Here is a 16,887-nt window from a genome sequence, read left to right on the forward strand (position 1 = left end):
ATTTTGAACGTAGTACTAATTAAAAGCTGGGCAGATACACATGGTGACCTAATATTGTCGAGAATCATAATGCAGTATATCGCAGTGAACAAATCTTCTACTTGTTTTTATGACACTCCCATGTACCGTACATTTATTTGTAGGTTAAGTTGGGGGCATGGGAGTGGGTTACAAACTTTGCTTGTTCTTTGGGGGTAATGTGTTTGTATGTTCTATAATGGACCACATGTTTATACCGAGCACTTGGACGCCTCTCTATTTATGAACGCTGTACGTTTGGAAATAGCAATCAAACTCTCAGTTGAGGTCTACCGATTGATTTGGCTTCACTGCTGCTAATACCTCCCCAGCAAAAATGCATTAACATTTCTCTTAGGTCTTATCAAGCCCAAAGTGATGTCCTTCTCTCCTCGCTGCCCAAAACCTGTGCCTTTTTCTTTGCATCTGAAAGGCCTGACACAATTAAACTCTCTTCAATGACCAGCAGTGCCATCTCCACCTCATAAATTGCAGCACTGCCCCATTATTGCCAGTTCGTCCCAAACCTCATCACATGTCCCAAGACCCACCAATGTCCTGGAATAAAGTGTAGTGTGTCAAAGTGGCTCACCTTCAACTGATCTTGAAACCTTAAATCATGTCCGACATATTTCAGACTAGCCTCTGTCCAAGAAAACGAATAGAAATCGCCTTTGTCAAAGAATCGACAGACATACTGGCTGACACCGCCTTCACCACCTTTCCCCATAACACTTTGAAAGACAGAAACTAGACTCCCACAAGATCTTCAGGTCCAGTCCTAGACAGGTATAACTATTTTCTCAGCCACCACCCCCAAAGTGATGATTCTCAACCCCTGCTTCTCTAACAAGGACACGTGGAACTGCCCTAAGTGCCACTCTTTCACCTGAAGTATTCAACACACATAAGCTCCCCTGAGGCTCACACAAAACACTGTGAATGAATGTTTCGCTCCACTCTCATCTACCTCAGGATACAAGACCTCAGACTCCTTTCAAAATATGTTTCCCTTGGTCAGATCATCTTAGAAGAGAGGGAGGGCTATATAATGCACAACATATGGCTCTGAAATGGCCTAGCAAAAAGCACTAAACTTGTATTCTAGATCAAACTGGAGTGATGTGCTCTTCCGCCTCTCATCATCTAGACTAAAGACAACATACAGAGGAATACCAGGCAGTAAAAACAGTAGAGGAGGAATAGGATAACAAATCAAACAGGGATGCTGAACACCAGCAATCTGATTATTCACTTATGCTGAATACTAGCTCTGCACCTTGAAACGGGTGGCTAAAAGCAATAGGAGCCATCTTTACCTTTTATAGGAGGCCTTCATATATAATAACAGTGAAAAGATATACATTGGCTGTATCTCTGTGTAATCTACTATCTGTGTTCTGATATGCAACCTTCGGTTTGTTAAACTACAGCATAACATTTGAGGAACATCATTATTTATGTACATTAAAACATGCCCAAATAATATGAATAATGTGGTAATTACCTCAAGACGTGTATCAGAGCACCTTCTTGCTAGAGATCAGCTTAGTTTCTATTTGGCTCATTGTGCCCAGCAAAAAGCAATCAACAAGCATTAATATTCTGTGTTTCCTAACATTGGAATTTATAAATCATTTGCTAAGAACTCTTATTATATTACGCATAATCATATATACATTTGATGTGTAACTTTTACCTTGTCAAGACAATCACTGCTTGTTTAATCACAGGACCAACCACATGTACAATACAACTATTCCTAAAATCTTTAGCATAGTCCGAAGTCAAATGTTCATTATTGCACAAAGTTTGTTTTCTAAACACAACCTGGTTTTCAGAATATTTTCTGAATTCACAATTGACTTCAAACACACCCTGAAGAAGCAAATGTTCGTCGCTAAAAAAATCCTGATTGAAAATAGCGGCAGCTTCAGAAACACTGTAGAACAAATGCTAGCATGGACAATGTGAAACACGAGGATCGTTTTATTTGATATTCGAGCATGGCATCTGCTGTCTCCAAACAATGTGAGATTTCAAGCATTGTTGGGAAATGTAGTAGGTCATTGAGGCCCTGTCTTGTTGTGCATTCTCCATAGATGCAAACAGGGCCGACACTAGGCATGGGGAGTGTGGGCAGCTGCCCAGGGCCTCGCTCTCAACCCACCAGCCTGGGGCCCCGCACCACTGCAACAAACCACCAAAAACCTCATGTGCCCCAGCTGATCCCATTGAAGAAAGGTGCCCTCTGTTTGCAATTGGGCTTACAGGAGAGGGCCCACTCCCTGGGCCTCTCAGGGGTTGTGTGGGGGGGCCTAGGGGAGGGACACACATCATCTTGTGCCAGTTGCAAGGAGACGCATTTTGAAGGTATGTCCTGCAATTAGGCCTCCTGCCTGGCTGCCCATTTACAGACTCTGCGGGCGCCATTGTCAGCATTTTACAGTCTGCACTGTTTTGACTCTCAGCCCCCAAGCTATTCTCACATCTTCACAGTGGCGTCACCAGGGGAATGCGGGAGGGGGGGGGGGGGGTCTGGTGCGGACCGCACAGTGAGACACCATCACATGGGGTGACACCTTTCCCAAATGAGACTATTTACAAAAGTTGAACGTATAATTAGATATTTGAATCAAGAGGCAATACGGGTGTTTTATGTAACTCCTATTAAAGTTTTTGTTGCGAAACCAGAGTGCCAATAGTTAACAGTCCGCTAAGATGTAGAAAATGCAGGTTCACGTATTGACATAGGAGAAAATTTGAGGAGGCATTTAAAGATCCAACATAGCGAGATGGCGTTTAATTGCACGAAAGGCAGAAACTGAAGTTTTGAGACACCGGTGGTTCCCTGCATGAGGTAGGTCCTGGATGAGGAACGCGACCATGGGGGAAGACTTTTTTTTACAGATCCTAAAAGGGGAAAGTGAAGTAGTGTGGGTGGTTAGTCTGAGTACGGGGCTATAATAGAGTAAGGTAGTAATCGAGCCTCTTCAATTGTGAAGGAAATACAATAGAGGAAGTTTCGGCTTTTCCACAATGATATCTAATATGGCCAGTCGGACTATGGGGCTAAAATAGAGAAAGTTATTAGTCGGCGATTTCACTGCTTGAGGGGACAGCAGACTCCATGGGGCCAGAGTCCATAACCAGCAGGTTAGTGTCCAGAACCCGCCCAGGGAGCAGGCAGGGTCTGAAACAAGTGGAGGCAGGGGTGATTAGCCTTTAGACCCCACTAGGTTTATCTCATGCTCTTAGATGCGCACAGGTTATAACTGCGCCCAGAACTCACTCGAGCTGGTGGTTACCGTCCATACCACGTGCAGGGCGGGATCGGCGTCCCAAACTCGTGCAGATTTGGCCACTGTTCCAAACTCCGTGGCAGAAGAGGTATAGGCCGACTAGCGTGAAGAAGACGTGAGCGTCCAGAATGCACGCAGAAACAGGATGGAGAGGGAGAGTGGGGGGGTAGTACCAGAGTTCAGAACAGTCGGAGTTAATTTGAGGGTCCACAATCTGCGTCAGAAATTGTAGTGTCCTAATCAGGCCACCTGAGTGACCCGAGGAAGTGGATGCTGAAAGGAAGCAGTGCAGCAGGTGCAAAGCTCACTCAAAAATCAGGATCAGCTGTGCAGAGCAGTGTTCGAAGGCAGGCGTAAACCACGCAAAAAAAATGTTGAAGAGTAAACTTCAGATTCTTTTTTTTCCTCATCAGTGAGTGAGCCGGGAGTTGTTGTAGCGCGGGCACCTAAGCCTCAGCATTCAGTCATTTAATGCACTATGCACCGGCAGTTAATGTACCCCGAGCACTTACAGCCTTATTCATGAAGCCGAAATCGGCTCGCAAAGGGCCAGATTCTGAGAATCTGGCCCTTTGCGAGTGCGATTTTTGCATTTGGGATTCATCATCCCAAATGCAAAAATCGCTAATTGCGATCTCGCAATTTTGCGAGGAATTACATTTAAGGAATCTCTATTTGAGATTCCTTAAATGCAATTCATCATCCAATTTTGTTTAGCGAATTCGCAATTTCTGGCCGCAATTTACCGCAAGGTCAGACCTCGTGGTAAATTGCGAAAACTCAGAAAAATGCTTTTAAATGCATTTTTCTGAGTTGCATGTTACACACACACATGTCCTTTGGACATGTGTGTGTGCAACACCTGTGTAAAATTTCATTTGAGGGGTGCTACAGGGTGTCCTTTGGACACCCCTGGCACCCTTCAAATTGCTATCTTATTTGCGATTAGCTAATTGCTAATCGCAAGTAAGGCATACTCCCCATTCATTCCTATGGGCCTTTTGGCCCATAGGAATGAATGGCGAGTTATTCCTTATTTGCGATTAGCAATTTGCTAATCGCAAATAAGGATTATGTAGGAATCGCATTTCTTTATGCAATTTCTACATGAATCCCGTTTTGCGAGTCCTTAATAGCGATTCGCTATGAATCGCTATTAGGGGCTCGCAAAACGGGAGAATGATGAATCAGGCTGTTTGTCCACACGGCTCTGGATGCGCTGTTCCTTGGTGCATGCACCCTGAGCTCCGGCAGTGAGTGCACGCCGACTCCCAGTCCTCAGTAAGCCGCTTCACTGGAGCCTATTCACTGCAAACCTCCGCAGTGGTGCGCCGGTGAGCACGGCCCCGGAACCTGTTGTGTCCAGGCACCCTCTGGCACGGCCCCTGCTCGATGCCCTCAGCCGGCCTCCACAGTGCACTCTGCTGCAGCAGGAGCCGAGCACAACAGGTCCTGCCTGGGTTTAAAACAAGCCCGCCGGCGCCGATCGATCCCTTTAAACACGAGGACGCTTCAGACGTGCTGGCGGGGTCGGAACAACAGGTCCAGCTCCCCCTTGAGCATGGGGTAAGTCGTGAGGGGGTGACACCGTGAGTTACCACTGAGTGACACCAACCCTAGTGTCCCGGCTGCACCTTCAGCCCGATATGATCTGTGAAAGAGATGCCTGTAGGTGGCAGAGAGGGGAGCTGCGGCCCGATAAGTGAGCACAAAACAGCTTCTGGAGCCCTGAAGGTGTCACTTATGTAAATTAGAGGGGCCTCGCACATTCCCCTTCGCACTGGGCCCCAAAAATCCTAAAACCGGCTTTGCATGCAAAGCCTTACTCCAGACAGCGCTAAAACTCTGCACATCAACAGACTTTCCTTCCCTGAAATAATGTGGATGTGACCGGTCCGGATCTGGCTTATAGTGCCCGTTGCATCACAATATGTAACTCATGCCCCCTGACATGTTTTCTTACAAGGGCCTCTGCAGCCTTTTCAAGAAACTGGGCAAAACACACAATTCTCTTTCCTAAACCCACTCAACCCCTTTAGCCACCTACAAAAAAGTCTTCGGATAACATTATCCAACAGTCACAGTCTTAGCAACTTTGTTTCCACCAGAACAAACTACCTCCTGAACCAGTTGGTAACAGCCCTCGTACATTGCCTAGAAATACTGCACCACAGTTCCACAGTTATTGGCTGGTATAGCAAATCCTAAGCTTGACTGTGTTAAGCCCATGCCTACCTGCATCCTTGCATGCCAGATGCTATCCATGAAGAACTAAGTTAAACTCAAGATCCTCTGCCTTGCATACAAATGATTCTCAAGCACCACCCAAAAATACCTTTTGCTGCACCCTGTCACCACCCCTTCACATGGCAAACACGTTATGCTTCTTATCCCCATATTCAAACATAAGAAGTAGGGAACAGACTTTCAAAGTACAATTTCCTTAAATCCGGGAGTACTCGTCCATGCATATTTGTGAAACCTCTGCCTCGTCGCCATTTGGCCCTCAAAAAGGAACTCAAAGTCTCTTTTTCCTGAATGACTAACTGTTTACCCCATCAGTTGCCGATGCTTCAGCATTTTGATTGCTGAATGGGCATTTGATGTGTAGATTTCCCATCCCTCTGCAATTTGATTGGTAATATGTATGTTATAAGCAACTTCAATATAAATAAAGATACATAGCTATAAGAAATTTGGGAGCAGCTGAAGTAGATGCAGTTGGGTTTGCTACAATAAGAAGTGAGGATTGGGGGTGATTTTAGGGATTTCAACCTACCTGGGAGAAAAGAAGATTATAGTACCCTGGTAGGTTTATTCCATTATTCCCATCACTAAAAGCTAAGCCGATTTCAAATGCAGCCTTTGACAGACCTCTCTTTGGTGCCAATTAAACGTGAAAGGGTTTGTAGCCTTTTTGAGAAAATACAGCTCATACACCTAATTGTAAATTTACATTTGCCAGACTTCAATGAGTTAAAAAGTTAAATACATCGATAATAACTCACTAACAGCTGTTATTCATAGGGAGTTTTGTATTTCTGAACCTTGAAGTCACTTTTTTAATGACATATTAACGATTTCTTTGGTAGGCCAAGCATAAGTGAAGACATGAAGGACCTGATTCAAAAAATGCTGGATAAAAACCCAGAAACTAGGATAACAGTTCCTGAGATTAAGGTAAATGACACAAGATTTTTTTAAATGCATTAATTGTTGATCATCCTACACCACACAGTTTATAAGAGTAGTGAAAAGTGCTGTTTCACAATTTTGCTTCTCTTTGTCCACAAACGTAGTGTTGTCATGACACCAAATTGTTATTGGATGAATTGCTTGGTCTTCTCGTTTTGATTTAATCTATTTATTCATGTGAAAATAATGTTTATATCTCCTTTTAAAAATATTGTGTTCATTTAAAAAAATGCTGTGTTCATTCTTAAGAAGACAGTCCTGCGTATAATTGATTGACTAGAGTGGGTATTAGTGTTTGACCACTTTTCCTCATAAGTGTATGTGTAGGTGGGCAATCAGTCAAGGCAGCAAGCAGGCATTTGAGTACCTATTGAACTTCCACTTTATAAGAGGCCCCTGTTATGTGTGTCAAATAGTGCCATGCACCTTACTCTGATCGTTAAATTGCTTCTCCCAACCAGCACCCTAACTTAGTTGTCCTCCACCCCCCCAAACATTTAGCTAGAGACCAAGCCAAAACGTACAGATTCACCCAAAAATTACTGCTCTTGCTCCTCTTCCTGCTTGCGGTAAATCTGCCCCCAGATTGTCCTCAAGGAGCACCATCCTAATCCTGAACTCTCAGTTTTCCTGTTGGCAAACAAGTTGGCTTTAAATGTTACAAAAACCAAAACAATGTTAATATCCAACCGCCGTGTATCACAACACTATATTTGGCTAGAAGGAAAACCGTTGGAGAAAGTCTCAAATTGTAAGTATCTGGGCTTCTATATAGATGATAAGCTTGACTTAATAGACCAGAAGAAATATCTGACGCAAAGAGCAGGAGCCTTAATATTCGGGTTAAGCACTCTGTCGAAGAAATTGGAAGGTCCATCATTAAAACCACTATTAATCGTGATGGCGAATAAGGTTCTTCCAACCCTGACATATGCAAGTGTGGCAATGCACGGAAAGGACGCGGACCTATTAAACAGCTTAGTAACTAAAATGTATAAAAAGGTACTTCGACTACCCATCATGTCTTCACCAGCGCAAATGCTCCTCGAATTTGGCTTAAAAAACGAAACACTGGGCAGATTATATTCATATATCAAGGTGTGGTACCAGATTAAGCAAAAAACAACTGACAATAATCTTAATACCTTCCTATGGCAAGAGTTGAAAACACACAAAAAATCAAAAGCAAATCAATTCCTTACGCATGCGTTGGAGGTCACATGCTCTGCAAATCTGTGGGATAAAAATATGCCATTTGCCGCATTAAAACAGGCACTAAATAAAGTGGCCAAACTTCATTCTTTGGTTACGGACAAAGAATTTTTTTTTTCCCATCGTTCCCACTCTTGGGCTGTGATCAACGGTTATAAGTCACTAACCCCAGCACCTTACTTGGAAACAACTTATTCTTTCCTTATCAAGAAAAAGCTGATGGCACTGAGATTTGGCAAATTTCCGACCTTAGCTGAGGAGCCCGCTTGGAAACAGCATGAAGCTGTCACATGTCGACTTTGTGGTAGTCCCAAAGAAGATCTAATTCATATAATTTGTCATTGCAAGATGTTGACCAAGGAACGGACATACTTTTTAAAGCATATTTTTCGGATTGAGAGACTACGGACATGTAGATCTGCCATTATTGGAGGCTTGGACTCAACTGCCCCTCGAATACACTGCAAGCTGGTAAAGTTCCTGCAGGCATTCGAGAAACGCCTTAAAACCACAGGAAGTCTATAATTTCTAATGGTTTATCTTCAAGCCTCATTTCCTTTTATCTTGATTTGAATAATAGGAGGAAAATAATCTAATTTTTATTCTTGTTCTCACCCAAAAAAATTTTTATGTGACTGTTCTCTTTTCTTCCTTCTTTTTAATGAGCATCTTAAAAGTTTTAATATTGGTTGTGTGATGTACATCAAATTGTTATGGTTTTAATTAACTAAACAATAAAGTTTAAATTTCAAATAATCCTGATTCAGGGACTTTTTCGGCATCTAAACTGTCTGTACCCTCTGCCACACCTTTCAACTTGAAATAATTTTGGGAGATTTAAAGTTTTTTTGATTTTTTTTTAACAAAATGCTTTAAGCTCTTGTTCTAATGAGATACACTATCTTTAAAATATGTTCCTTTTGGTAGAGAGAAAGTCATAATTCTAACCTCTTTTCAATTCTTAAAATGCACTAGCAATATGGTCACTCTCTGAGGAGTGAAAAGAGTTACTTTTACTTTGTGGGATATTCCCATCTTTGTTGGACTGCTTTTGTATCAGATATGTGTCTTACTAATATATGGTAGAGGAATGCAATTCTAATCCTTCTTGCAGATTCCTTCTGGAGTTTGGTCCTGGGGTACCGATCACCACCACTTCCTGTTTGATGTTGCAATGGACCTGCAAAACATTGGGTCCGACTTACGAGGAAGATGAAACAAAATCAATTTAGGACATGAAAATCTGTTCAGCCTTCACAATAGAGAGCACCAACATCTGGAGAAGAAGTGCCGTTTTGTACTCCCTTGACCGTTAATGTTTTTTCTACTAAATATTTATAGTAAAACCATGATTCAGGTATATGAGACTCCATGAAGCAGAAGGTGCGAGACTGCCTCAGATTGCACCTTACTGAAAAGGCATTTGTAAATTATCTTTGGGGGCAAAGATGAAAGAACAGTGGGAAGGATTTTAGAAAATTTCTGGTATGCATATCCGATCAGGATTGAAGACGTTCTAGATCAAGCAGTGCAACCTGTAATTTGATAAGACTTCTATCTTGTTGTACAACTTTAACAACCATATATACATGACATATTTTCAGGATAACTACTAGCTATATTAATGATTTTCCATGTAGAATAATTGTATGTAGATTTATCCCAAAAAGAGTATCCCGAGAATCTGCCATGGATTCAGTTCTCATGCTAACGTTGAACATCACTGTTCTAAAGAATGACATGGTCCCCTAGTCTTTGCTAATAAGGATGATTGCATCAGCGAGCCAATATGTCCTGAAATTATTCAATTACGGAATCCAAGTATGGTCTGTAAGCACCCCTTCCAATGGATGATTTAGGCCCTCATTACAAGTGAGGTAGTTTCACCTGTAGTGTGGAATTATACCGCCTACACTTATAAGTGTCTCCTGACCCTATTTCATAGAGTCACCGGAGACACCAGACCCTTTCAGATGCTGTTTGCTCCCACTGATAATCCCCGCTGTTCTCCAATCCACCCCTCCAACTCCTCACTGGCCCTTTCCCATACACTTTCAGCCTACATATAGCTGGTGGAAAATACTGTTATTTTCTTCTAGGAATTGGGGAAAACCACACATAAAACAACCCTGTATCTCCAGATTCATGAGGGTCTTCGTGCTTCAATAAATGATTGATCTCTTGTTGATGCAATCGAGGCCCCCACTGAAGGACTGGGTTTTTCTTAGACCCAGCGGTGCCAGGGGACAACACCTGAAACCTTCGTGGGTTACCTGTTCCGGCGTACAAATGACAGAGACACGGGACACTTCCTTCGGCGTCAAAGATTCGAGGTTTATTTACTGCAGGGAACACAGAAGTCACAAGAAGTACATAGCATGTAGGTTCTAGGAGACTGCTTCAAATTGTATCTGTGGATCGCTCCTTTTATACAGTTTTTCGTCATAGAACAACATAGCAAACAAAAGGTTACAACCCAGTTCCCATAGTAAATTTTATAGGGGGTCGCTTTCATGTATTCAGAGTCCGGGAACATAATTACAGTAGCATCGCCGGTTCCCAACTGTAAAAGTACATCTTCCCACCATTAGTGCATTCCATTCCGGCTGTAAACGAGTTAAGGAAGAGTCAGAAACAGGTGCAGAGGAAGGCAAAGATAATCAACAGATTGAAAAGAGCGTAAGGGGTGATATCGGAAACACGATTGCAGGATCAAAGGAGACATGCCTAATGAATGCACGGATGAAACAATAGACCGGCACGGCAAGATGAGCCTCAAGCGGAGTCATCTGCCTTTGCAGTGTCATCCCCCTCGTCATAAAGACACCCTCAAAGGAACACGTGTCTTCCGTAAGAGTTTGAGAATCCCAGGGTCACGAAGCGGACAGTGTCCGTTCGCTGGCTACTTGAGGGCAAGAAACAAAGTGGATGTCGTATCTAAAATGGAACCCGTGGGTTCAGATGAAGAAACCCACGAAACAGACGAACGGTTTAGGTCAGCATAGCGAAAACGCGTACACCCACTAAACTCGTCATTTGCGGTTCATAGATACCAAACTCGACCATTTTCGAGCGAGTTGAAAACACCCCTTACAATTGTCACGGAACCTCAGACGCTCCTTTTGCCCTCATGTAGGCAAGCACTAGTCGCTATCAGAATCGATCTCAATAATCATCAGATCATCCAGATGTCGCTGCAACATTATTCTATCCATCAGTGCTTCCTTGGTAACAGGTGGCCGTCTTATACACGTTGTAGCACAGAGGCCACATAAGGCAGGACCACACTGTATACAAAGACAACACGTGAACAAAAATGCTACAACAACCCCAATGATCATCAGAATTTTACAACCCCACGTCGACATCAGGCCCCAAAACCATCCTAGTAGCGTCCAATCACCTACGTCCACGTGTATGGACTCGGAGATCTTATGCAACTTCGAGATGGCTTGGCAGACAGTTGGAGCGTTATCAGGAATGAAAATGTAGCAACTTGAATGGATCACCTTACATACTCCACCTCTATCTGCGAGGACAACGTCTAAAACCATACGGTTTTGTAACGTCATAAGCCTGTCAGCCTGAAGCTCTGCTGTGATGTTACCAAGGGCACTGGCAGTGATATTAGCGGTCGATTCCACCACTCGAGTCAACTGTCTCAGGTTCCTACTATTGATCATAGGTCGCAAAAACGGCAAGAAACCCTTAAAGAAGTCTATAAAAATATTGTGGGGAGGGTCAAGAGGGCATATTTAACGACCAAAACCACTTGCGCCCTTACTATAACTATCAAAACACAAGGAAGTGGCCTGGTCCAAAAAGACTGTAAGTGTGCCGTAACTGAACTAGAACCATAAAACCATTAGTAACACTAAAAGTGATAACCCAGGGCTGGTAGAGAAATTCCCATCAGCCCACCCATTTGGTGGAGTGTCGTCATGTGGGAGATGTCATCAATCCAACTCTCAAACAATGCACCTAGTGATGGTGCGGAGATGAATTATAATGATGTAAATCCAGACCACTGGGCTTCACTGGTGATGCTAATGGGGTGCAGTGCAAAAAAATTAAGTGAAAATAGTGAGAATAAAATTGACTCCAAGGACCAAAATTAAGTTTAATCAGTATGGTGCTAGGGTCAATATTAAAAATGCCAAAATAGTTTGAAATAATAACTATATGTAGGCAAAGTGAGTGGAGGTCGACATGTTTCAGCTATACTGACTATTGGTCTAAGCTTTCTTCAGGACCATTTAAGAAACTGCGACTGCAAATCAAAACAAAAACATTATGACTGTGCACGCTGTATGCTGGATACATCCTACCAGTTCCTCTGAGCCCAGATGTATACTGGAGGGAATCCAGGACTTGCAATATCTCCTATAAAGAAAGGATAGGCGTGTATCAGGTAGTATAGTGTGTAACGGTACCATGGAAACAAGAACAAATGACAAAGCACACAAATAGTGCGGTGGAGAATATCTCTCCCCGCTGGCAGGACAAACACTAGATCCTGTATATGTAAACACGTGTATACAATCACGCACATAGGTAAAAGTGTAATGACTTACCCAGCATTGTATGGGAGTACGCCCCACCTCACCCGGCACCCACTCGGGAAGAAGGAGGCCCCGCTCTATTTAGGATGGAAATGAAGTAGTGTGGCTCACTGGTTAGAGGCGGCAAACCCGAGAGCAGAGGACGGCCCGGGACCAGGGTTCGATTCCCGGCGCGGCAGGTTTCTGGACCAGGGTCAGCGGACTCGATAATTCTCTCGCCTCGGTGCCCACTCTGATCAGCGATCACACTCGGCAACTCTGGGCATTAGCTTGCCTCATCTTCACTAACGGCCCCACCAGACCGCTGGGGATGCCTGGTCTCACCCTGGAGATACCCATTAAGGGACCATCTCTCAGGGAAGCCAGGAAGGGTTTCGCAGCGGTCGAAGCGCCTTGGGACCCTACGGGTAAGTAGTGCGCTATATAAATGCCTATACATACTATACATACAAATGTAAAAAAGGACCTCAGAAAAATATCAGAGGAACTTATATCCAAAACGTTTTTATTTCCAGTATTCTCCTAACAGAACCTAGTTATGTAAAGGGAAAAGACTCAACCTCATTTTTAGCAAATGGCCAGAACTATGCAGAAAAAAGTTAAGAGAGAACCTCAAGAGAAGCAAAACTCAGAGGACTCTTCTAGGCGTTAAGATGACTAAAAAGTGACTACAAGTAAAGGAAGGGGCAGTGAGATGTATTGCCCTACCTGTCGTCGGTACCTCTACACCAGCGTCCGAGAGGGAGTGGAGGTAGCTCACTCTCGGACGCGCATGTCTATTTATATCTGCATTGATTGAATCATGAGCTGCAGCTGTGGCAGATATTGTCGTGTAATCGCCGCGTTAATGAAACACTATCGCCGATCTGCGCATGCGCTGTGTGTAGCAGGTACACTGCGCATTCGTCGACACAAAGTTTAATAACGCTAGTCTGCGCATGCGCTGTGCGCTCGAGTCGAGTGGACTGCGCATGCGTCGGCGACGGGTTGCTGTTGGTGATGCAACCCCTCGCACGCATGCGTTGTGTGGAATACTAACTGTCTTAGCGCCTATCGGGTTGAGACTAGACCGATGTTAAGGACGCTGTCTGTTAGCTTGTTAAATTAACTGCGCATGAATGTACCCAGAATTAAACAGCAAGTGCATAACAAAGTGTATATTTCTAGCGCATCGCCGAGGGCAAAAAGATTGACATAAGGAACAGTGTGCCTAGCTTGATAAAGAGATGAACCACAATACAATATATGGGATTTATAAGATTCAAGATCCCAATAAAATTATAGTGGTGAAAACGGGCAAGAAATACCAGGACTAGTAGATTACAGCAATGTCCATGGTATATCATCATTCAAGCCTTGAATGTGGCTCTTCAGAAGGAAAACGCACTTCTGTTCTTTCTTGAACAAAAATTTTGGCACATCACTGATGTATGCTGGGATATATGGCTGTTCAAGAATGACCCATTTCATTTCATCGGCAGTATGTTTGTGGTCTAGGAAATGATTTGTTAATTTGGTGGCCTGTTTGTGACATCTAATAGTGCTTTTATGCTCCCCTATTCTTATTTTGATCTTACGGGTGGTGTAGCCTACATATCTTAAGGAGCAAGGACAGGTTATCATGTAAATGACGTTGTCAGTATTACAGTTTGTGTGTTTTTTAAGTAACCATGTCCTGCCTGTCCCTATATCGACTGTAGTAGTTTTTTCAGTCTGGGGGCATACACTACATGACCCACATGGATGATGGCCAGAAACCGGTGGAAGGTTCCATAGGGTTGTTGAGTTGTCAGTCTTGAATGTCCTTGGTCTAGTGTGGACAAGAGTGTCACGCAGACTAGGTGCCCTTTTAAATGCAAAAAGTGGTAAAGGAAGATTTGCATCAGTACTGTTCAAAATCGCCCAGTGTTTGCGGACCAGTTTTTGAACAGTGTTGGACATAGTATTGAATGTGCTGACAAATGTCAGTCGTTCTGTTGGTGGTTTCGCTGGATGTTTTTCAATAAGTGCCTCGCGGTTATTATTCGAGGCACGCTTCCATGCTTTGTTTACAAGATGCTTGGGATAATGGCGTTCCTCTAAGTGGGTGGCTAATACAGTAGCATGCTTCTTGAACAGTTCTTTAGATGAACAGTTCCTCTTCACTCGGAGGAACTGACCCACAGGGAGATTCTCCCTCAGGGAACGTGGATGATGGCTGCTAAACGACAAGAGTGAGTTTCTTGCCATCGGTTTCGTAAAAAGCTCACTCTGAAGACTTCCATCTTCAGGGAAGATAGATAGATCCAAGAATGGAAGTCTTACATGACTATATTCAAGTGTGAATTTGAGGTGTGGATTACATTCATTTAGCCATGTATGAAAAGCCTGAACTTCAATAACGGAGCCTCGCCACACCACCAGAACATCATCTATATACCTCTTCCATAGCACCAGATGGTCAAAAAATGGGTTGCTATGGTTGAGGAAATGATTCTGTTCCAGTTGATGTACATAAAGGTTGGCCAGGCTCGGGGCAAAGACACTCCCCATGGAAGTCCCGGAGATCTGTAGAAATAGTTGTTCTTCAAATTTAAAATAGTTTTTCTTCATTGCCAGTTCTGCAAGAGATAGAATGAAATTGACTGGGGTTATACTGTCAAGATCTTCCATCGATAAAAGGCCTCTAATTGCATCTAGCGTATCCTGTTGAGGTATACAAGTGTAGAGCGATTCTACATCAAAACTGACCATCAGGTCAGTCTCCACATTGTATTCTATGGTTGGTAGTAGTCTGAGAACATCAGCTGTATCCTCTAAGTACGTAGGCATTTTCTTAACTAGAGGTCTGAGGAAATGATCTACGAAAGTGGAGAGTGGTTCCAGAAGGGAACCAATCCCTGAAATAATGGGACGGCCTGGTGGTGGTCTTGTGGCTTTGTGGATCTTGGGAAGACAATAAAAACCCGGAATAATGGGTTTCTCTGTGACAAGGAATCTAGCTTCCTGAGGTGTAATCCACCCTTCAGTGTTACCTTCGTTCACCAAGGTTTTAATTTCAGTGAGTAAGATCTGGGTGGGATCTGTAGTTAAACGTTGGTAGAATTTATCATTGTCCAGCTGTCTGAGACATTCCTGACGGTACTGTTCCAAATCCATAATTACAGTGGCTCCCCCTTTGTCCGCAGGTTTTATGATAATCGATGGATCTTGCGAGAGATTTTTAACCGCCTGTTGTTCTAGTTTGGAAAAATTGTGGAACGTTCTTCGTTCAGTATCTTGCAACTGTGAGATATCATGTCTGACTGCCTGTTCAAAGGTCGTCACAAGGGAAGGAACTTGGTGACTCAGAGGAGTGAAGGTGGAAGGAGGACGTAGTCCTGTGTTGTTAACTACAGCATCTCCTGATTGAGAGTCTTCAGTTCTGTCTTTAAAGAAAAAATGAAGACGCACTTTGCGAAAAAACTTTTCAAGTTCCGTTCTCAAAAGGAACGGGTCTCCTTCATTTGTTGGCACAAAGCCTAGACCTCTCTCCAAAACTGACTGTTCAACTGTTCAAGAAGCATGCTACTGTATTAGCCACCCACTTAGAGGAACGCCATTATCCCAAGCATCTTGTAAACAAAGCATGGAAGCGTGCCTCGAATAATAACCGCAAGGCACTTATTGAAAAATATCCAGCGAAACCACCAACAGAACGACTGACATTTGTCAGCACATTCAATACTATGTCCAACACTGTTCAAAAACTGGTCCGCAAACACTGGGCGATTTTGAACAGTACTGATGCAAATCTTCCTTTACCACTTTTTGCATTTAAAAGGGCACCTAGTCTGCGTGACACTCTTGTCCACACTAGACCAAGGACATTCAAGACTGACAACTCAACAACCCTATGGAACCTTCCACCGGTTTCTGGCCATCATCCATGTGGGTCATGTAGTGTATGCCCCCAGACTGAAAAAACTACTACAGTCGATATAGGGACAGGCAGGACATGGTTACTTAAAAAACACACAAACTGTAATACTGACAACGTCATTTACATGATAACCTGTCCTTGCTCCTTAAGATATGTAGGCTACACCACCCCTAAGATCAAAATAAGAATAGGGGAGCATAAAAGCACTATTAGATGTCACAAACAGGCCACCAAATTAACAAATCATTTCCTAGACCACAAACATACTGCCGATGAAATGAAATGGGTCATTCTTGAACAGCCATATATCCCAGCACACATCAGTGATGTGCCAAAATTTTTGTTCAAGAAAGAACAGAAGTGGGTTTTCCTTCTGAAGAGCCACATTCAAGGCTTGAATGATGATATACCATGGACATTGCTGTAATCTACTAGTCCTGGTATTTCTTGCCCGTTTTCACCACTATAATTTTATTGGGATCTTGAATCTTATAAATCCCATATATTGTATTGTGGTTCATCTCTTTATCGAGCTAGGCACACTGTTCCTTATGTCAATCTTTTTGCCCTCGGTGATGCGCTAGAAATATACACTTTGTTATGCACTTGCTGTTTAATTCTGGGTACATTCATGCGCAGTTAATTTAACAAGCTAACAGACAGCGTCCTTAACATCGGTCTAGTCTCAACCCGATAG

At 43.3% G+C, this 16,887-nt stretch overlaps 1 protein-coding gene across 1 annotated transcript in view; it reads left to right on the forward strand.

The window, feature by feature from the left end:
* The window catches only part of CAMKK1 (calcium/calmodulin dependent protein kinase kinase 1), a 1,268,063-nt gene that overhangs the window by 922,559 nt on the left and 328,617 nt on the right, over nucleotides 1-16,887 (forward strand). Inside the window, exon 14 of the mRNA XM_086954811.1 lies at nucleotides 6,413-6,500. Within this exon, the coding sequence (XP_086810937.1) occupies nucleotides 6,413-6,500 (88 nt within the window). The remainder of the gene's footprint in view (nucleotides 1-6,412; nucleotides 6,501-16,887) is intronic.

This window comes from Lissotriton vulgaris, chromosome 2_1, assembly GCF_964263255.1.
Source record: "Lissotriton vulgaris chromosome 2_1, aLisVul1.2, whole genome shotgun sequence".
NCBI lineage: Eukaryota > Metazoa > Chordata > Amphibia > Caudata > Salamandridae > Lissotriton > Lissotriton vulgaris.